General features: G+C 35.8%; 1 protein-coding gene across 1 annotated transcript in view; it reads left to right on the top strand.

Moving 5' to 3' along the window:
- The window catches only part of DNAH7 (dynein axonemal heavy chain 7), a 102,585-nt gene that overhangs the window by 26,519 nt on the left and 53,518 nt on the right, over positions 1–22,548 (top strand). The window contains exons 19-34 of the mRNA XM_030486292.1: positions 2,263–2,456; positions 3,560–3,758; positions 5,252–5,392; positions 8,556–8,768; positions 9,700–9,809; positions 10,282–10,450; positions 11,746–11,848; positions 11,950–12,077; positions 13,321–13,533; positions 14,288–14,386; positions 16,735–16,983; positions 17,131–17,280; positions 18,475–18,657; positions 20,532–20,708; positions 21,018–21,149; positions 21,805–22,026. Of these exons, the coding sequence (XP_030342152.1) occupies positions 2,263–2,456; positions 3,560–3,758; positions 5,252–5,392; positions 8,556–8,768; positions 9,700–9,809; positions 10,282–10,450; positions 11,746–11,848; positions 11,950–12,077; positions 13,321–13,533; positions 14,288–14,386; positions 16,735–16,983; positions 17,131–17,280; positions 18,475–18,657; positions 20,532–20,708; positions 21,018–21,149; positions 21,805–22,026 (2,682 nt within the window). The remainder of the gene's footprint in view (positions 1–2,262; positions 2,457–3,559; positions 3,759–5,251; positions 5,393–8,555; positions 8,769–9,699; positions 9,810–10,281; positions 10,451–11,745; positions 11,849–11,949; positions 12,078–13,320; positions 13,534–14,287; positions 14,387–16,734; positions 16,984–17,130; positions 17,281–18,474; positions 18,658–20,531; positions 20,709–21,017; positions 21,150–21,804; positions 22,027–22,548) is intronic.

The following is a 22,548-nucleotide window of genomic DNA, read 5'->3' as shown; positions in this document are numbered from 1 at the left end:
ATTATGAACTATGTTTGTATCCTGACAGCTTAATTGTCTATGTCTAGATGAAAAGTATATGTAGTTATTGAGTTTGTTCTGGTTTGGTGTGATGCAAGAGGCAAGCGACAGTAGGTAAATGTAGTACAAAGGAACACTGTGATTATTATATTAAGGAGGTACACCCTCATGAAGATCAATTAGATAAACATACAATTCTGGGTTTTTTCAGTAGATTGGAAGTATATGTGTAACATGAGCAGGGAATTGAACCAATGCTGAATGCACATTGCAAATAATTCAAAATGTTATGAGTTTTTGAACTGAAGCTGAACTTGGAATTTATTATTAAACTCTCCAAACCGAAGCTGCACAGCAGTCAGGTTGTTGGGTCAGATCTGCATTGTCACCCTATGCAGAGTCTGTTTCTTACAGATACCTTTTACACCTTCTGGGCTTTACACAGCAGTCTGGCCTGTCTCTCATCTCTCATCCTTTGCAACATGAGTCACCTGTGCTTCTGTTCTGTGAGGCTGTGTTGTTCTGCAAACCCCATCAGGGACTTTTCTGAGTGGGACATTCTATATTTGTAATGGTCTCTGACAAAACTGTTCAAAGTGGAAATAGTCTGGGTGCATCTTTGATTTCTGCGGTCCATTGCGGTAGTAGTCTTTGTCAGCAGTTCTTAAAAGCCTTCAGGAGACTGACTAGTCTGAAATTCTCCCTACCAATCTTTTTAGTGTTTCTTATTGTTGAATATACCTGTATCTTTTTTTAATCCCGTATACCATCTTCTATGATGTGTGCTTACGGGTGCAGACTCACTGGGCAGAACAGAGGGGATCTAGGAATTCTAGTTAGCTCTGTTTCCATGTCACCTATGGTCATTCTGGCCACATTCAAATTCTGGGGAAATGCAGTATGGTTTAGGTGTTGATATGGCAGAAGGTGTGTTCCCAGACTTTCGGAAGTTGAACAGGGGATTGGGGTTAATCACTCCTCATTTCTTTGCCAGGACTTCGTAATTATAAAACATTACGTATTGCAACATGAATGGGTTTGAATCAGTTCACAGTTAACAAGTCAGTTGCTGTATTGGCACAGGCCTGAACTAGAACTGAATTAGAATAAATTCAGTCACAGGTGAACCCAAGCCCATACTGGAACTGAGTAGAAGCATTTGCTTGGTTTGACTTCCACCATCACAAATCTGCATAATTTCCTACTTTTCAATGCATGTAGTGTTTTGCTTCCCAAACCCCATACTTGGTGAGCAAGATTAAAAAATGTAATGATGATTAGGCTATAAATTTGTCATAAGGTATATTAAATGCTAGTACCTAATGTTCAGACAGCTGTATTGTTTTAAAGCTTCTTAGCTTAGCAACCTTTAGGTCTTCTGCAAAATCATTTTTGTATTTGTAGTAACTGACCTAACTTTCATCTTATGCAGTAGCTTTCATTTAATTTGAGAGGTTAATATGGAAAGCAGTAGAAAGCATTTGGAATGCACTGTATCTCAATATATATTTTGTCGTCTACAAAGTGCATAAATATAAGAAACCCAGTACTTATCCAGTAGTACATATTATCAAGTGTTACTGTAAAAAGAAATAAAAATATAATTTATGTTCTTAAAGCAAGTATAGCTTTCTACATTTTACTAGTGAAAGTGTATTCAAGCAAGTAAATGTTTTAGGATCAGAGAATATCTTTTTTTTAGATCAGATTACTAGTTAATGTTAGTACTGAAATGTCACTGTTGCCTCCATGCAACTTTGCCATCTCAATACTTATAAGTTCAAATATATATTTATATACTTTATATGGAAGGAAAGCTCATTTATTTATGCATTGAACTCTGAGACGTGATTACCACTTATAAGATGTGGCTGCATTGTTGTCATGAAAGTACACTTTTAAGCATCTGTCAAAACCTTTTAATTGCTCATGCTACTTAATTACATAATCCAATTGAATAGTCAGTACAAGTTGGTGTTGCTCCAACAAAATGATGGGAATTCTGTTGTTTGAATTGATTCTGTTTTGAAAAGCATTTTCAACGATAAGGGTTCTGTTTTGCAAAAAATTTTTTTAATGCCAACTGCCAAACTCATTTTCCAGTGAACCCTGCAATGAAAGCTAGTAAATTGTAAACCTGACAATGGTTTGAGTAAAGCAGAATTTGAAATGGAGATTGGTTTTGCTTAAGAATTCCTGCGGTGCTTTTTGATTTGCTTAAGAAGGCATTAACATTTTTATCCGGAATAATTTCTTTTCCAGGACAAGCACGTTCTGGCAGTAGCAGAAATAGACAGTATGTTGGAAAAACTGAGAAAGTGCAATGAATTTATGGAGCTAATTCTCAAGGGACTTAATGAATACCTAGAGAAGAAGCGTCTGTTTTTCCCAAGATTCTTTTTCTTGTCGAATGATGAACTCCTTGAGATTCTTTCAGAGACCAAAGATCCTACTCGGTATAGTAATTTTTAATAGTTGTATTTGCAACTTATAGTGCATGCAGATAGTCTTGTCATATTGTTTTTCTGAGCCCAGAACTCACTTTTTTCTCACTGAGAGTTATGGCATTAAGTATCTGATTGTTAGATTTTATGACAGGTGAACACAGAGTAATTTTTAATATAGGTAATTAAATTCAGTTCTGTTTTCTAAACTAGTAACCCTTCCATACACTGGTTTTCAGAAGAATCAGAAATCCATGTAGTAATTCATGGGAAAATGAACATGCCTGATTCATCCCATGAGAAAATTGAATATCAGATGGAACTGCTGACCTGAGCTTTATCTTTTTAGGAGCAGTCCTAATTAAAGTATTTCGGAAGTTTTTTGCCAAGTTTTAACTCTCGCTGGGATTTCTACTCCCCAACTACATTCAGCATTATACTGAATGAGTATGAAGACAAAAGTATAACTCAGTATAAGTTCTCCTTATACTGACTGGAATTAACTCTATGATGATTCCTGCAGAAGTGATCTTGCACTTAGAGCCTTTGCTATAAGTGGAGAAACTTGGGTTTGATTTCCAATATGCAGACTTGATAGTGTTTGGTGAATTTAGTGCAAGGTCATGCAAAAATAAGAAGGGATATGAAAAAAAAAAAAGCCAACTCAGTCACAAAGAAATATTCATACAGTGCAATGAACAGGGCAAGAGATCTTGTGAGGAAAAGGTATTGTGTTAAGGTCATACCTGGTTGCTTTACTCAAATTTCTTGATGTTTACTCTGGTTTGCTGGGAATGTATAAATAATGGAATTTCATGTACTGTATGTGGGTTAGCAGTTAAAGGATATTCGTTTATTGTTACTAGTTTATACGTGACAGAGATCATAAGTAATATTTTACATATCTAAAATTGTCTTCCAAAATTGTGGTAAGCATGTTGCAGGGGGTAGTACACAAGAATTATTGTTGAGAATAAACTTTTTTAACAAACTTGGAATGGTCTTTTTAGAAAATGGTTCAGGTTTTTTTGGTTGTTTAGTTAGTTAGATCTTCTTTGGTAGTATTGGCAAGAAAAAATTGTCAGTAGCTATTTAACACTATTTTTGTTTTCTAGAGTACAACCTCACTTGAAAAAGTGTTTTGAAGGAATTGCAAAAGTGGAATTTACCGATGCATTAGATATTACACACATTAAAAGTCATGAAGGAGAGACTGTGGAACTCATAGAGACAATCTCGACATCGGCAGCTAGAGGTCAGGTTGAAAGATGGCTGGTTGAACTGGAGAAAGCTATGCTGAAGTCTATCCACAAGGTAACAAGTCCCAACCTCTTATTTTCTAGGCTAATGTCATTCAGCATTGGTTTCTTCAGTAAACATGAACATATACTGGAATCACTTTTTATTCCTTGCATCTAGCATGAACATGAAACCAATGAATTCAGTCTCTAAAGGTTACATAGTTTTTTTAGTTCTGGTGTCAATTACTGGTCATAAAATTATCTAAAATTCTTTACATTAAATAGTAGAGTAAAAAAATGCTTGCACCAAGGATCTTTTTGCCAGAGATTGTTGTCAGTTAATGTCACTTTACCAGAGATTGTTTATGCCACTTGATGTCACATTAAGGGACAAGATTAAGCTGAAAGATTGCCCAGATTTGAGTTTTTTTCTATTTTTCTACTATTTCTCTTAATTATGACTATGTTAATAAAGACCATTACCTCTTCAGATTTTATTGTTCTAGTGTTTACAGTGTCTCATTATTGTGTCATATATTTAACCATCTCTATTGTCGTCTTTTTTGCGGTCCTTTTCAATGTCAAGGGATGTGATTGAATGTACACATGCTTTCTTACAGTTACAAGAGTTTATTGTAGTGGCTTAGCAGTACAGAAGAAAGTGAATAACCTGATCTTTTTGGTGCACACCAGACATGGACAAACTGAGGTGCATGACTAAGAAATGTTTAAGCACCGTTTGCATCCATTTACCCTTGACTACAGAACTTTTATAATGATCTACGCTGGATAACATTTACATAGTTTTAATGTTAATGCAGACACATTTTTCCCTCATAGATGTATATTTTTTTAATTTAAGCTATTGTATGTGTAGATTGCTAAAAGCAAAAAGGCTTGAAACTGCAAAACAAGTGGTAGATTTTCACTCAGGTTGTTTTCACTGTTTGAAGAGCCATCTAAATTTATTGAGGAGTTTGTTGATAATAAGACTGTTCTTTCTTGGGTTTTGTTAATGGGGGGAAATGACCTGTTGATATAGACTGGAAGTTTTTTTCCAGTGCAAGTTTTAATTTCATTGTGATTATTCTTGAAGGGCACTAGAACCAGGTTAATTATTCTGTTATTAGAAAATACATTCGAAGTTAGATACAAGTTTAAATAATATCATCTGCAAAATTAAAAGCTCTGGGTTTTTACTAGAATTAATAGATGAGAATACTTTCAGTGTGGGATGCCACTTCTAACTAAATTGTGTTTGTGCTTGCTTTCTAGTTTCATTGTAGATGGATGTGTAAAATTTATGTATCTGATGGCAAGAGTCATTTTAGAATGCGTAGTGAAATAAATTCTCAGAAATTCTGTGTGATCGCTTGTTCATATTATGACATTTTGGGCTTTTGAGCTTTATTGAGAGATTTGCTTGCAAAATTATCACTATTATAGAGTTGAATTTTTGAGGCTGAATCCACATTATTCTCAGTAATACAATCTAACCTAAATTAATTCTATATCTGAACATTACCTGCTTTCGCATGTAGTGATACTGTGCTTTTTCCTGTCTAGGTCATTGGGGAGGCACTTGAAGCTTATCCAAAAACTGCACGTGTTAATTGGGTAAGAGAGTGGCCCGGACAAACAGTTCTTTGTGTATCCCAAACTTTCTGGACAGTGGAAGTACAGATGTCTATTAGAAAGGGCCAAGCGGTAAGAATCTTTTAAATTTAAATTAAGTCAAATTGATATCATGGAGTAGTAAATCAGACCTTTGATAATAACCTTTTTGGATGAATAGGTGTACAATGGAATAGTTAATCTTTTGAGTATTTTCTTTAAAGATCTACCTGAAATGTGATCCTTGAAGACTTTCACGTTAGTATTTGCTTTTGGATATAGGCACCAATGCTTCTGCGCTATGTCAGAGTGAATTCTGACAACACAAAAATTACATGTTTCTGTGAAAGCAGCCCAGTGGGGTATTCAGGTGGTATGCACTAGCATAGCTTATCTGTTCATCTCTGGTTCAGAAGTCTAACTTACCTTCATTAATGTTAAGCTCTTTTTATGAAGATGGGCTAGGACTAGCATTAGAAGGTATATACCATCCTCAGCCTTGTCAAATAATGAATATATATGCCTGACTGGTACAGAATTTGTAATCTATTAGTAGTGCTACAGAGAATAAAGGTACTTAAGGCACTGAATTAAGATTCAGGATATGTGTTTTTTAGAACCTTTCTACTGTTTATCACTAAGGCTTAATGATCTCCCCTGTTGTATTTGGAAGTGTTCCAGAATTGCCACCATCAGATGAGGCAACTAATCTTAGAGATTTTAGAGGAAGTTAAGCAAAGGTTAAATTAATTAATTTGCTTTTGGGAATGTTTGTTACAGAATTCTCAGCCTAGACAAAAGTTCTTGTGCTGGTCTGTATCAAGTTTTTTCTGTACATGGGCATGCAAGGAAACCTGTCCTTCCTATAGCTTTCAGTCCAATTCTGTTGTCATGAGAATTCTGCTCATCTGGCTTCAGCCCAAGAATCTTCATTCTGCTGTGGAAAGGGGCTTGTATTTAGTGAGGTGGTGAAGAGGCATTTGCATCTCCTGACAGTCTGTTCCAAATCTGTGACAGGGAGAAGAACTCTCAATCTTAGGGCCTTCAATATTTTTTCTCTTTTCCTATGTTATATACTAAAGTATAAGAAACATGACAGACAATCAATGACCATATGAGAGGCCGAAAGTACTGCATTCTGCCTGAAGCACTTCAGTGCTTTCTGGGATAGGATGCCAATATCATTTAAGTCATTCATGAATCATAGAATCATGGAGTGGTTAGGATTGGAAAGGACCTTAAGATCATCTAGTTCCAACCCCCATGCCAGCTGGAACCTCGTGCTAGACCATGTCACCACAAGGCTCTGCCCAGCCTGGCTTTGAACACTGCCAGGGATGGAGCATATACAACTTCCTTGGGCAGCCAGTTTCACTGCCTCACCACTCTTACAGTAAAGAGCTTCTTCCTTATATCTAACCTGAACTTCCCCTGTTTAAGTTTAAACCCATTACCCCTTCTCCTGTCGCTACAGTCCCTGATGAAGAGTCCCTCTCCGGCAGCCTTGTAGACCCCTTTCAGATACTGGAAGGCTGCTATGAGGTCTCCACACAGCTTCTCTTCTCCAGGCTGAACAGCCCCAACTTTCCCAGCCTGTCTTCATACAGGAGGTGCTCCAGCCCTCTTATCATCCTTGTGGCCCTCCTCTGGACTTGCTCCAACAGCTCCATGTCCTTTTTATGTTGAGGACACCAGAACTGTACACAATACTCCAGGTGGGGTCTCACAAGAGCAGAGTAGAGGGACAGGATCACCTCCTTTGACCTGCTGGTCATACTTCTTTTGATGCAGCCCAGGATACGGTAGGCTTTCTGGACTGTAAGCACACACTGAAGCAGCTCAAGTTCACTCTCTCATCAACCAACACTCCCAAGTTGTTCTCTGCAGGGCTGCTCTGGATCACCTCTCTGCCCAGCCTGTAGCTGTTTAATTAATATTAAGTATGTGTTCACACATACATGCACATGCATACACACACATGCTCCCTTTTAAACATTTTTGAGTTGTTTCCAACAAATAACTTTTGTACATAAATCAAAGGTGCAAATTTCTTATTGAAACCAAATAATGAACTAAGATGCTGTATAAAACCAGAGGTGTTTCATAAACTTTGAGAGCATTGTCTTGCTGGCCATGTGCATTCTCAGTGATATGCAGTCATATGGTCAGAAGGATAGCACTGAGGAATGTTACTGATCTAGGAGTTGAGGACATACTCTGTGCCTCAAGTGATATCTCATGTTTGCTGAGGCAAGCTTGGCGGTAAGCAGGTGGGTTGTTGTCCCTGACTTGAGAGAGATACTTCAGATTTTGTGCTGGTCAGGACTTCTAATGCTTTTGAGCTCTGTGTTTGTTGCTTCATTCTTATGCATAAAAAGAAGTCATATCAAGCAGATGATTTTTGGAACTTAATGTTTGGAAAATAACTAGCTGAGATGAGATATTTCAAAACCATATAATCTCTTGAGGGCTACCAGTGCCAGTATTTGGAGAGGAACAGCAGGCTAGCAGGGAGGAAAATCTAAAAGAGGCCTAGATGAGTTGTTCTCCAGACAACTAGAAGCTGTGCCTCTATAGAAACATGCTTTGGTGTCAATGTATTACTAAGGTTATTCCCACTTTTTAATTTCAATTCAGTAAGGCACTTAACCACATCTAAGTAATGTCATGATACAAGCCCTTTCCTTTACCAGCAACTTATTAGCATGAAAGAAACTATCAATTACTGTGTAAAAGAAATGATTGAACTAATGGAACGCACACTGTAACCAGAAGTAAATAAACTAAAAACTAACAAGATAATGCGTTTTCTTGTTAACTTTTTTGAATTATAGAACTGGTTTTTTTTCTGACTGTTGTTGGACATAAAGGTGTTTTTCTTTAAGGTAACAGTGTCCCTTAATCATAGGAATTTATATTGTATATATAGATCTTTAAAACGCATGTGGCATTTTGTTTTTCTTAATGTGAAATGTATAAAAAGTTGACTATTTCCTGTGTTCTGGGAAGAAAATAATGTGTGCTATTTTGTTTCCAGATACATATCATTGATGCTTTACATATGGTCCTGTAAAAGTAGGACCACCCCCCCCCCCAAACCCCAAATCCTATTGAACTGCCAGTGAATGAAAGACGTTGAACTACTATTACAGTGAGAAAGAACTTTTTAATACAGAGACATAAAAGTGGTACTAAGAAAAAATAATCATGCCTTAGACTAGCCATGCAACTTCTTAACTTCTAAACATTTTTGCAGGCACTAGAGGATTATCTGAAACAGAATAATAAACAAATTGAGGACATTGTCACCTTGGTGCGAGGAAAGCTGTCTCAGCAGAATCGAGTGACTTTAGGAGCACTTGTTGTGCTTGATGTTCATGCTAGGGATGTTCTTGCATCTCTAGTAAGCAAGAAAGTCAAAGATGAGGATGACTTTGAATGGTTAAGTCAGCTTAGGTACTACTGGGAGGTAAGTGATACCTCTCAATCCTATTAGAAGGTAATTTCTATTCACAGCTTTTCAATTTCTGCTTGCTTGCTTATGCTGAGAGTGCTTACACTACTGTGGGAATTTCTGCTGATAAGATAATGTCTGTAACCAATCCTTTTATGGATTGCTAACTAGAATGGCCAGTAGCCAGACACAGTTTTTAATTAAAATTACTTTTTTCATCACTGTTGAGTCTCAGTACATTGCTGAATTTGCAGGGGGGAGGTTACAGACAAAATTTGTTCAGTCAGAGACTGTATTTTGGTCTTCTGATTCTGCAGAATAGAGAATACTATAGGGATGACAATTTTGAGCTGGAGTTTTTCATGTGACCTATTTTCAATATTATTTTAAGCATTACATTTATTGGAAAAATAACAGTGTTTATACTGTATAGTGGTAGGATATGATACTTTTACAATCATCAGGATAAGGTTTCCCATAATACAGAGGAAATTGCGTGTGAAATTAAAAAATATATATGTAGGGATTGTACATTGCTGGATCAGTCATCAGATTGACCATAACTGTAGCTGCTGGTGATGCTTATTTCTGTTTACCCTTTTAGAAAGTCATTAACCTTCTAAGTAGCTAACAAGACAGTTCTACTCTGCTATATGGTTAGTAGGACTTTCGTATGGATAATGGTTAATGTAAAAAATGGTCTTTTGTTTGATACTTTAGTATCTATTAATTGCTTGGTGGTTTTTTATTTTTTTTTTTTTGTACGAGTCACATTGAAACTAGTGTCCTAGAGCAATCAGTTGTTTCTAAGAGCATCAGGCCTGCTAAGGAACTTGAGAAATAGTATTGAGTTGTGGGTATGTGGGGGTTTCTGGCTTTGTTTGTTGTTTTGTGTGTGTGGTTTTTTAATTTTTTTATTCTATAAAATTAATGCCTTGTTTCTTAGGAAGGGCATCTAGAAACAAAGATGATTAATGCTGGACTGAGGTATGGATATGAATATCTTGGCAATACCCCTAGGCTGGTTATTACTCCACTTACAGACAGATGCTACAGGTAAACCTGCAAGCTGCTGAATGTGCTTTATTAGGAAGAATTTATTTAGCTGAGATATTTTAATTAATCCCGAGAATAAATGATTACAGGTTTGTATTTTTTTTATGTTCTAACAGGCATAATTAGAATAGGCTACATTTCTTCTGGTGGAATAAATTTGGTCCTGTATAAGCATTTAAATTTGTGATATAATTAAATCTTTTGTGAAACTATAATTAGTGATAAATTACAGGAGGCTATAGATAGTGGAATGTAAGCTATTCCTCGTTGTGAACTTCTACTAAACTTCATACATTGCTACACATTTGTAAATTGTAGCTGGCCAGAAGCAAGCTGTACCATCATATGAAAATGCAGACATGAAACAAAGTTTTTAAAGTTTCTATAAAAGTTAGAGCAGCTGGAAAAATAGCATAAAGATTTGTACTTCCCTTTTCCCCTCTCTCCCCACCCCCAATTGTTTTATTTCCAGAACTCTATTTGGTGCACTACATCTGCATCTTGGAGGTGCCCCTGAAGGTCCTGCTGGAACTGGAAAAACAGAAACTACAAAAGATTTAGCAAAGGCTGTAGCTAAACAGTGTGTGGTTTTCAATTGTTCTGATGGATTGGATTACCTTGAACTAGGAAAATTTTTTAAGGTTTGGATAAATTGTGATGGTTGTATTCTCAATTATATTAAAGCTATTTTATTATTCTGGCATTTGAAGTTGTCTTAAGGTATTTTAAATGTATCTTTAGCCACTTCCAGGCTACTGTATGATGCTAATATTGTGCAGATAGGTTTTATTGTAAGTAAGAATCCAACTGAGATGTCAGAATGTTTTTTATGTGTTTTGAAAGTGAAATATACCATAGTGATTTTATTTGCTTTAAATAGGCAATATAGATGCCATTTCAATAAGTGCATTTTTAATACCTGATTGCAAATTTTAGGGGACTTGAGGTTTAATCTAAACTTCAAATAAGCTGGTAAGAGTCATTATATTATACAAATCAAACATATATTCATTTCAATATTACCCTTATTAGACAGCTCTGTATTATGAAAAAGTATCCTGAATGGACATGTGTGTCTTCTAGCCCAGTGTCCTGGTTTGGAATGGAATGATACAAAAATAGAGCAAGTATGCTTTCCTCCCCAGCATTATTCTTACCTTCTGAGTGATGTGATTTATCTTCAAAATTCAGCGTGATGGAAGTTCACCAAAACAAGCTAAATTAAGAGTTTTTATTTAGAATGATGAAGGCAAAATTCTGAGTCTTAAATGGGAATTTTAGAGATACTGGTAGCAAAGCATGAAATACTGTCATATAATAACAGGCTACCAGTGCTGCAGAGACAGTACAGTAGCATTTGGGCAGCATATCTGAGAAAAAACCCCATAAGTTAACCAGAACTGTAGGAAAAGAGAATTATTATTTAATAACACTTTAGATAACATGGTATTCCATGAGATTCCATAACCAAATGGTGAATTTGATCTGTGCAGAAGTCCTTACACTGCCTTTTGTCACTGTGAACCCTGTTAGCATAGACAAAATAAGAGAGCATTGTTTGGAGGCTTGTTTAGTTGAAAACTTCCTCCTTGTTTAGTTGCAAAATACTGACTATAAAGGTAAAACACACAAAATGCTTGTGTTTCATAGGCACTTTGCGTATGACAGAAGAATAAGGATTTTAGATCAGTTTGTACAGGTTTTTTTGTCTTAATTATTTTGGGTTTTTTACAAGCAAACTTTTTTTAAAATTTCTGTAATTCTTTTTGAAACATTCTTTCTGGAGCGATTTTTGTTTAGGGGTTAGTGCTGTGGATCATGGATGTAAGTCCTTCCTTTGGACATTAAAGCTTTTTCTTGTTGCAGAATTGTTTTGATCAGCATGTCCAAAATAAGTAGTTACCTATTAATTAGTCATATGTCTCTTTTTTTCTAGGGTTTATTGACTTGTGGGGCATGGGCTTGCTTTGATGAATTCAACAGGATTGATTTGGAAGTACTCTCTGTGGTTGCTCAGCAGATTTTTACTATCCAAAGAGGTAACCTGTTATTTTAGTCAGAACTTTCACTTACGTATGATAAAGAATAAAGATGCAACAATACCTGCCCAGCAATGACATTAGTTTTTATTTCTCCATAGGCATTAATTCAGGAGCTGAGATAATAGTATTTGAAGGAACTGAACTGAAGCTGAACCCTACATGTGCAGTCTTCATTACGATGAATCCTGGTTACGCTGGGCGTTCAGAGCTTCCTGATAATCTTAAGGTACTATAACACTTGTAATTTGATTACTTTTAATAGCTAATACAGAAAGTAAAAATAAGAAATGACGTTTTGTCTAATATAGAAATTAAGAGTATTTAACATTGGTGACCTTCAATTTTTGATGATATGAGGAAAAAATAATCTTCTCTCAGAAGAAAAATAAATTTAAAAGAATAACTAGACTGAAAATAGGAATAAACTGAAATTTAAAATGTCAGGTTGCTTGATTCAAGGTCTGACTGTCAGGACAAAAAAAAAGTTAAAAAACCCCCAAGTTAATGTGTTTCTTGGCTAAGCTTTCTAGTGTACACCAATGCTTTCTAGTGTACAAGCAGTGAATAATATCTTAATATTGAATAAAAATGTGGGGGGTTTTATTAGTTTCCAGGGTTTCTGATATTTTGGTTTGATCTGAAAGGACTTGTGGTGTTTTAAATGTAAGAGATTTCTACTCTGTTTAAGTGATTGTTTCAAGAGTGCAACATGCTTTCTTACCCTTTTAAAGAAATCTGTCCTGTCTCCAGAGAAAGAAAAGGAAAGCTGAGCAAATATCTTGATAAATTAATAAAAACATAGAAAAATGCAGTCTTTATAAATATTTCTCAGAACTGTATGGGAAGTTTATTCACTAGCACATAGTATGAATAGAAGATTCAGAAACACTACTTGTATAAACGAAAGAGGATAATTCAAAAAACTTTCTAGTGGATATGAAAAATAGTGAAAGTTTTAGCTGTTTAAAATTATTCTGATGCTTGTTTGGTAGAACAATGGAGAAATTGAAGCATGGGTTGCAGCTAAACAATGCTAGTAGGAGTCTGACATCATCACCGTACTTGTGGTAGTTGTATTGCACTCCCCCATCTGTTCTAGAGCTTGTAGTGGTTTATGTGTTTTTGTTCTTGAATGAAGACCTACAGCCATGAGTTGTCACAATGGAAAATAAAGTATTTCTAATAATCTATGAAAAGCCATTAAATGTATTGTAGTCATAATTGTGATAGTTGAATTTAATTGGCTATCACTGTATTAATGAAATAATGAAAGAAAATAATATTTGATGTAATTGTATGAATAGAAGACTCAGAAATACTACTTGTATAGATGAAAGAGGATAATTCAAAAAACTTTCTGGTAGAATATGAAAAGTAGTGGAAGTTCTAGCTGTATAAAAAAAGGTGTATAATATTGTGGTATGTGGGGTTTTTTTTCTGATGTGATTCTTCATATGTATGTTTAATAGGCTCTCTTTAGAACAGTAGCTATGATGGTTCCTGATTACGCCATGATTGCAGAGATTGTTCTTTATTCTTGTGGGTTTGTTACTGCTCGACCTTTATCTGTCAAAATCGTAGCAACGTATCGTCTGTGTTCAGAGCAGTTGTCTTCTCAGCACCATTACGATTATGGAATGAGAGCTGTGAAATCAGTACTCACTGCTGCTGGCAACCTGAAGGTAAACGGCTTTTTAGTAAACTGTCTCTTTTGTAACAGAATATACTGTTATGTTCTACATAATGGCAAATACTTGTTTAAAATTTCATCCTGTGATACCTATGGAAATGAAAAGGGTACGTATTAGGGCATAAATTGTGGAAAGTCAAGAAGAGGTAAAGCTACTGGACCATTCACCACACCGCTTGTCACTGAATGATGTACCTATTAAGTGTGCTGATTATCTTTCGAGAATTTATGTTAAATGTGGGTTTACTGAGTTGTTTGGCATGTTGGCTATTGCTTTGCTCTGCCTTTCTTAGCAGGTTCCTTTGCCATAGTATGTGAGCACTTTTGCAGTAACACACTGGCTAATATCTGCCACATGTGACTTTCATCACTCTTAAGAAAAATGGTGTAGGATGTAGTATTTTGTTTTGGCTTGTGTTGTAGATGAATGCATACATTTTATAAAAAACTAAGCTTTTGTTTTATTAATTCAGTATTTTTTATTTAGATAGACCAGTATAATTGGTAATTCTCTTCCTTTTTTTTTTTTTTTTTTTTTTTAACCTATAATCCTAATATTACAAAACCCCTCTACAGAACTCAGAATCAGTAACTAAGATATCTACTGAGACAAAAGAGGTTATCAAGTGGACCTGAACCTGCCAAAATAGTTGCAAAACAGGAAGTGTGCTTTAAAACAAACAAGTGTAATATCTAGTTTTTGAAATTATAAAAATCAACTAACACTATTTTTTTACATCTTTTAGCTGAAATATCCATCGGAAGATGAAGAAATTTTGCTCCTTAGATCCATTACAGATGTCAACCTGCCGAAATTCTTGTCTCATGATTTACCACTTTTTGAGGTAGAAAACATACAGATTTTCAATAATGTGAAGAGCTTGCTAAAAATACTAGTTGATAAAAATATTATACAATAGGTTTATTAGAGAGATGGTCCAAAGTCTTTTTTAATGTAGCTTGTAATTAGTTTAAAACTTAGTCTTAACTGTTCCTTCCTAGCAAATATAGCAAGCATTTTGGTTCTGAGGAGTTAGACCAATGAAAGTTTCTTCCAAGTCTACCGCTTGAAATGGTAACATACTATTTTTACATGTCATATATGCAAGATTTCAGAGTACCTTAGAAGTGTTCTCATGAAACAGGTGGTTACTAATAGTCTCCTCTTATAAGAGGAAAATCTGGTTTTTTATTTAAAACATGCAAAATAGTAAATAGACTAAGTGGCCCACATTCATTCTTGTCATGAGTTGATCTCAATATGGAACTGAGCCGAAGAAAATGATCTGCAACTCGCTCACCTGATTTACAGAATCCACTAGCGGTCTGTTTCCTTATATGTTCCATTCAGATTGGATTTCTAATCTGCTACTGCAGGGTAGGCATGTTTAATATACCTCTGATCTAACCAGACATTCCCAACACAGATGTGAGTTGTGAACTTCGTTAGGAAAAATCTGAAATCTTCCTCAGTAGCTATGAGCTTTCTGTGCTCTGTTAGAAAAACAAGAAAGGGTCTGTGTTGGTGTATATAAATGTTTGGAAACTGAAAACCTTGTCCTTTGTGTGTGTCCTTTGTGTACAGTGTATAATACTTTTTTTGTATAATTTCATTATGGAATAAAATGAGGCAATTTCTATAAGAAAACATGCATGAGTGCATGAAAGTAATGTGGAAGCTCTTTCCTTTAGGAATCTTAAGGAAAAGCCTTAGAAATCTGAAGAAAATCTTGAAAATCTGGAAAAGATAATTGCCTTGCCCAAAGTTGTATGAAAATGTAATTAATTAGAAACTGAACATACGTCTCTGGTCACTGTTACTCTAAATAAGATTTTGCCTAAATTAGACACTTGTTCCTGAAAACAAATCATGACATGAAGGGAGAATTCATATTTTCATAAGTTTGGAAACAGCAGAGATAAATTTACAGAAGTCTGGGAAAGCTGAAGCATCTTCACTAATTGTTTCTCCAAGTTTCAGTCTTTAAGAATAAGAATAGCAACATTAACAATTTTGTGTACAGAAATTAAGTATATTTAAGAAGTAATACTTCAGAAGTATGTTTTTCACTGTCTTGGATTAACAAATATATGTTGGTTTAGAGATGAAACAGCCTTGCACATACTAATATTTTACTTGTTGGCATATCCCAAAAATAGGAAAAATTTCCTAAGTTGAAACTAGGAAGTGTCACATTATTGACTTGGAAACAGCAAAAGAAGGCTAAGGAATGTGAGGCTAATGGAATTAAAGTAGATGATTGTGGCAGTACAGAAAAGATGCATGTAACAAGGAAAAACACAGATGAATGAGCATGATGCCACAATGTCACTGTAATTAATTATCCACTGAGGGACAGTAATTATCCACTGGGGTCAGCAGTAAATGAGGCCTAGACTATGTGGCTATTGTAATAGCTTAATTCTTTTAGTTCTAGAATGCAATAGCTTTGTTTGAAATTCTTATCAGATACAGAAAGAATTATAAAAAGAGTTCAGCAGTAGTAATATAATTTAAAATACTGAATATGATTTTAAGAATTTTTATATTTTTATTATGAAAAATAGTTATTTCTTCCCTCAATTTATATATCATGCTTGAAAGAAATGGGAAACCCCCATATCCTCTGTAATTCACTTTAATTTTGCTGGTTTTGCCTTTGTTGTTCAGGTGCCCAGTGTAGTCGGGTACATCTGGCTTTGAGATACACATAACTCTTCTGTGTTTATGTAGGAGCATGCAAATGATAACATGCTTTCCAAGTCTTGTTTTGCTCAAAACTCTCCTTCACTTTGTTTTAAGTTATTTATGATCTGTCCAGTTTTTTGTTTCTTGATTTTTAACGCATTCAGTTATTGAGGGAAAAAAGATAACATTTTCTCCAATTTCTAACTGCAAGTTTTATAAACTATTTTTATAAAAGCCAATGTTTATCACGAAAGAACATGCTTAGGCAGTTAATTGCTTCTCTGTGTGCCCAGATAAATATGAAAAAGATACATGAAATAAATATCAATAATAAATTAAAACCTCAGAATTTTGGCTGAGGCAAGAGTGACGTAAAATTAATAACTATTTTATTTTAATCAAAATAGGTATTAGTCTGCTTAGAGTCAACAAAGGGTTTATTGCATGAGTTTCAAACCAAATTATTATGAAATTAAGTGTACTTTTAATTAATTGTTTGAATAGGGTATTACTTCTGATTTGTTTCCTGGTGTGAAGCTACCAAAACCAGACTACAATCACCTATTGGAAGCCATCAAAACAAACTGTGAAGCTATGAATTTGCAAATGACTGATTCATTTACTATGAAGATCCTGCAGATATATGAGATGATGATTGTGCGTCATGGCTTTATGATAGTCGGTGAGCCTTTTGGAGGGAAAACAAGTGCGTATAAAGTTCTGGCAGGAGCATTGGGAGACATAAGTAAGAAGGTATCTAAACATTTTTATAAATATTTTTGGTGAAAACTGTGTTCAAGCAAATTTTAGTTTTATTTTTATGACAAATAATAATAATTAAAAAGGAATAATAAATCACGTGTTTAAAATTAAAAGATTTTATTACTTTTGTGTCTGCAGGGGCTGATGGAAGAAAACAAAGTTCAAATCGCTGTTTTAAATCCCAAATCCATAACTATGGGTCAGCTGTATGGACAATTTGATCCAGTGTCACATGAATGGTCAGATGGTGTCCTAGCAGTGAACTTCAGAGCATTTGCTGCTTCTCAAGTAAGAGCTTATCAGGCTTAGAGCATTTTGGGAAATTTAGAGCATTTTCAATTTATACTTTTTAGATTTTATTTGTAGGATTCACATGCTTAATCATTTGAATGCAGAGACTGCATTTTGGCATGATTGGATTGTAGTAAGTGCCATGCAAAGTGCTTTCTGGGTGCTGATAGATTAAGATTTGTGTTTCAGAAATCCTTATGTAAAGATAAAGGGCCAGGGTTTGGTTTTTTGCATGTTATAAATAAATGAATATTTAATTTTTCTACCATATTGTCATCCCATATTTTGTCTGATTTGCCCCAAATCTGTGCTGTTAATGTATATTGGCATTTTGATGTTTGTTTTGGAAGAAACTGCTGTCTGTGTGTGGCCTTTGGCTGACCTTCCATTAAAGTCCATTGAAATATTTTCACTGAGTATAATACAAGACACATCTTTCTGACTGATGCTGTGCTCGTTTTTGGTCATTGCATTATCAAACTGTTTGACCCAGAAATTTAAGTAGTATATTGAAGTTGATCAGTGCAAAGTTTACCATCTCTAATAACATTTGCAGAACTGCATAACTGCCTTGTATTTTCCTGTAAGAAGTATGATGAACACCTATGACTATTTGCTTATATTCTGAAAAACTCCCATATATTACGTTTAGGTATTACCATATTCCTTAAATTAGTCCTATTGACTTCCATGGTAAGTGTGTAATAGTAGTGAGTAGTAGTAACTCGTATTAACAATCTCACTGTGTTGTAAGTCAAAGTATTTGTCTATGTTGCAGTTTGACAGAAGCAATATACTGTATTGCAAGTATACAGGTATGCCCAAGGAAGTTGTGAATGCTCCATCCCTGGCGGTGTTCAAGGCCAGGTTGGACAGAGCCTTGGGCGACATGGTTTAGTGCGATGTGTCCCTGCCATGGCTGAGGGGTTGGAACTGGATGATCCTAAGGTCCTTTCCAACCCTAACTATTCTATGATTCTATGAAGTATAACTGAAAGAAACCAAAGATATTAACCTTCTATAGTTAAACAGTATATGCTTTAACATTATAAAACTAAATTGTGAATATAGATTGTGATTTCAGAAACCGAAATTTTGAATTAGCTTTTGTTGAAAATAACTTTAGATCTGTTTATTTTACAGTAAACATAAAATTGCAGATATTTGATTAAAAGTATTTTCTGCTACCAGACTCCAGATAGAAAATGGCTGATTTTTGATGGACCAGTGGATGCAGTATGGATTGAGAATATGAATACTGTGCTTGATGATAATAAAAAGTTGTGCCTTATGAGTGGAGAGATCATCAAAATGTCAGATCAGATGAGCCTCATTTTTGAACCAATGGATTTAGAAGTTGCTTCTCCTGCTACTGTGAGTATTTGTCTTTGATGATGGTCTAGTGTGAGGTGTTGTTGCCGATTGTAACTTGGTTTTCTTGTTTAAATTTTTCATAATCTTGCAATATAATGTGACATATTACATATTTACATGTGTAATGTAAGTTACATATACAGAAGACTCCATAACTGTTCAGGGTCTGGCAAGTGCCTGATGAGAAAAATAAAATCGCTTACATCCCAGAAAAATTCCGGTAAAACCAACAATCACTGAAAAAAAAAAAATCTCTTGAATATGAAAAAAGGTTCATAATAATATGAACAGAACAAAATATCTGCATAGTCATACTGGGAAGCACTTTTTACTTAAAAGTTACATAAAACAATTAAAAAACAATTTTTAGGCACTCTAGTAGTTAGCTTATTATCTTTTGTGATCTTAATGTTGGGAACTAATTCTATTTAAGAGGAAAATTTGTCTTCAACATTAGGTCTCCTGTTGGCTGAAGAAATAAAGCAAAGTTTGAACCTTATCTGTCTCAGAGTTGAGAGAGTCCCACTGTACATTTTATACCAGCTTCTAATAATCCCAGAAGCTGTGTGGTGTAACACTGAATGTTATGTTATGTTCTTGTAGCTAGAAAAAACCCTTTGAAAATCACAGAAGATGACACAGAATCATAGAATCATGGAACGGTTAGGGTTGGAAAGAACCTTAAGATCGTCTAGTTCCAGCCCCCCCTGCCATGGACAGGGACACCTCACTCTAGACCATGTCACGCAAGGCTTTGACCAACCTGGCCTTGAAAACTGCCAGGGATGGAGCATTTACCACTTCTTTGGGCAACATGTTTCACTGCCTCACCACCCTCACAGTAAAGAACTTCTTCCTTATATCTAACCTGAACTTCCCCTGTTTAAGTTTAAACCCATTACCCCTTGTCCTATCACTACTGTCCCTAATGAAGAGTCCCTCTTCAGCATCCTTGTAGACCCCTTTCAGATACTGGAAGGCTGCTATGAGGTCTCCACGCAGCTTCTCTTCTCCAGGCTGAACAGCCCCAACTCTCTCAGCCTGTCTTCATACAGGAGGTGCTCCAGCCCCCTTATCATCCTTGTGGCCCTCCTCTGGACTTGCTCCAACAGCTCCATGTCCTTTTTATGTTGAGGACAGCAGAACTGTACACAATACTCCAGGTGGGGTCTCACGAGAGCAGAGTAGAGGGACAGGATCACCTCCTTTGACTGCTGGTCATACTTCTTTTGATGCAGCCCAGGATACGCTTTGCTTTCTGGGCTGTAAGCGCACACTGAAGCCGGCTCATGTTAGTTTCTCACTGACCAACACCCCCAAGTCCTTCTCTGCAGAGCTGCTCTGAATCTCTTCTCTGCCCAACCTGTAGCTGTGCCTGGGATTGCCCCGACCCAGGTGTAGGACCTTGCACTTGGCTTGGTTGAACTTCATGAGCTTGGCATTGGCCACCTCTCAAGCGAGTCAAGGTCCCTCTGGATGGCATCTCTTCCCTCCAGCGTATCAACCAAATCACATAACTTAGTGTTATTGGCAAACTTGCTGAGGGCGCATCAATCCCACTGTTCATGTCGCCGACAAAGACGTTGAACAGGATCAGTCCCAACACCAACCCCTGAGGGACATCACTCGTTACCGGTCTCCAATTGGACATTGAGCCATTGACCGCAACTCTTAGTGTGCACCTATCCAGCCAATTCTGTATCCACCAAGTAGTCCATCCATCAAATTTATGTCCCTCCAGTTTAGACACAAAGACTTCGTGTGGGACAGTGTCAAACGCTTTGCACAAGTCCAGGTGGATGATGTCAGCTGCTTTGCCTCTATCCATCCGTTCTGTAGCCCCATTATGTACCTGTTTGTTCTTTTATTTTTAGGTTTCAAGGTGTGGTATGATCTATATGGAACCCCAGATGTTAGGCTGGAGACCATTAATGGTGTCTTGGCTAAATACATTGCATTCAGGAATCAGCTCTGTGCATAAAGAATTTATAATAAGCCTGTTTGACAGAATGGCTCCACTCTGCCTTGAGTTTATTAGGAAATACACAAAGGTAGGATGAATTACTTTTCTGAGAAATGAAGATCGTATGAATTGTTTTCACTTCCAAGTGCCAAAGGAACAAATTGTTCTATTTGGACCATATTAATTTATATTTATTAATTTTTAGTAACAGCTGTTAAGATGAAGGCTGTGAGCAAGGTTTCTGTGTCTTGTTTAACTGACTTCTGAATGTATTTTAGACATATTTACGCTACTGGGTTTTTTATCTTCGGAGTGAGGAAATAAACCCCTGCTATTTATCAGTCTCTTTTCAATGAGTAAAACACACATGCAACTGAGGTGACTTCTTTCTTTTCAGGAGCTGTCTCCTACTTCAGATACAAACTTAATTCGATCACTAATGAATCTGATGGACTGCATGATGGATGAATTTGCTGATGAAGCCAAAGTTAAGGAAATGAATGACCAAGACATTTTCTCTTGGCTTGAGGTAGGCAGTTTGTTAAACGTAAAGAATAGGAAACTCTAAACCAGGCTTTAGTGAAATGGACTTCACAAGCAATAAAACCTGTATTTTGTAATTAGAATTACATATTTTGTAATGTCTATTGAGGAGAATACTATTGCATTTTTTATAATTGATACATAGTTGAGTCTGATGTCTTTGATATCTTAATAAAAATTGAATGAATTTTATACAAACCAGCCAAAATTGTATATGATTCTCCAGTTTATGGTATCTCAGTTTATTAGTAGTTAGAACGATACCATATAAGGATTGTAATTCAAGGAAAGCCCTGTGAACAAGACATAGCTATCAGTGTATGAGATTGGCCTTTGAATAACAGAAAGATAATCTAAATTGGTCTGGAATAAAAAGCAGCTTATGCTTGAACTTTCCCAAAGTAACAGCTCTGCGCTGAGCAGGTCGGGCATTTTGCTGTATGACAGAAGTGATCAGATACTGATAGTTAACATAATGGTGTTCTATTTTACTAGCAGTATGGTTCCATACTATATACATAAAATCAAGTTGGTCCAGTGTATTTCTGCTGTGATTTGTGGCAAAGGTTTCTTTGACTTCAATGAATAATAACTTTGTAATATGCAGTTATTGCAGTTACATTTTGGTTTTCCATCTCTAGGGTATTTTTCTATTTTCACTGACATGGTCTGTAGGAGCCAGCTGTAGGGACGATGGTCGACTGAAATTTGACAAAATTCTGCGAGAAATGCTTAGTGGATCACTTAGTGAGGACACAAACAAACAATACAAATTGTTGACCAATTTCGAACAGTCTTCAAAAGCTTTCACAGTCCCATTTCCAAGAGAAGCAACAATTTATGATTATCGGTTTGTCAAAGAGGTGAGGATTGCAAAATATAAAGTGAGCTTCCATTTTATAGTAGTCAATGAATCCTACAAGGTGTGTATTATTGCTATAAATCTGTTTCTGCCACCTACTTCTTTTATCAATGAATAGGGCAGACATCCATCCTTGCAAGCTAGTGATGGTCTAGTGTCCTGGTTGGGACTTGCAGCACCAAAGCCTGTCTTCTTGGCTACCAGAATATTTGCCTGCTGTGGCAGAACAAGTTTGCAGCAAAACTCGACCAGTTATTTTGTCTCTGTCATTTTTTTTTTTTTTTTATTCTTGATTTCTTACAAAATTATTTTATTTTGGAATTCAGCCCTTTTCTTAGGTTTCATTACTGTGGTAGGCTACCTCTCTGCCTCTTCTCTGCCTTTTTTTCCTGGGATTAAGATGTGAATGTTTGATGCATCTCTCCCAGTGGAGAGGAGAACTTCACACTCTGGATCTGGTATGCTCCAGAGACACTGAGATAAAATAAATGTACTTTTTTTTTTTTTTTTTGAGTTTGTGATT

Source organism: Strigops habroptila, chromosome 5, assembly GCF_004027225.2.
Source record: "Strigops habroptila isolate Jane chromosome 5, bStrHab1.2.pri, whole genome shotgun sequence".
In the NCBI taxonomy this organism is placed as follows: Eukaryota; Metazoa; Chordata; class Aves; order Psittaciformes; family Psittacidae; genus Strigops; species Strigops habroptila.
The sequence above is the reverse complement of the archived record's forward strand: the minus strand, read 5'-3'. Positions and strand labels throughout refer to the sequence as shown.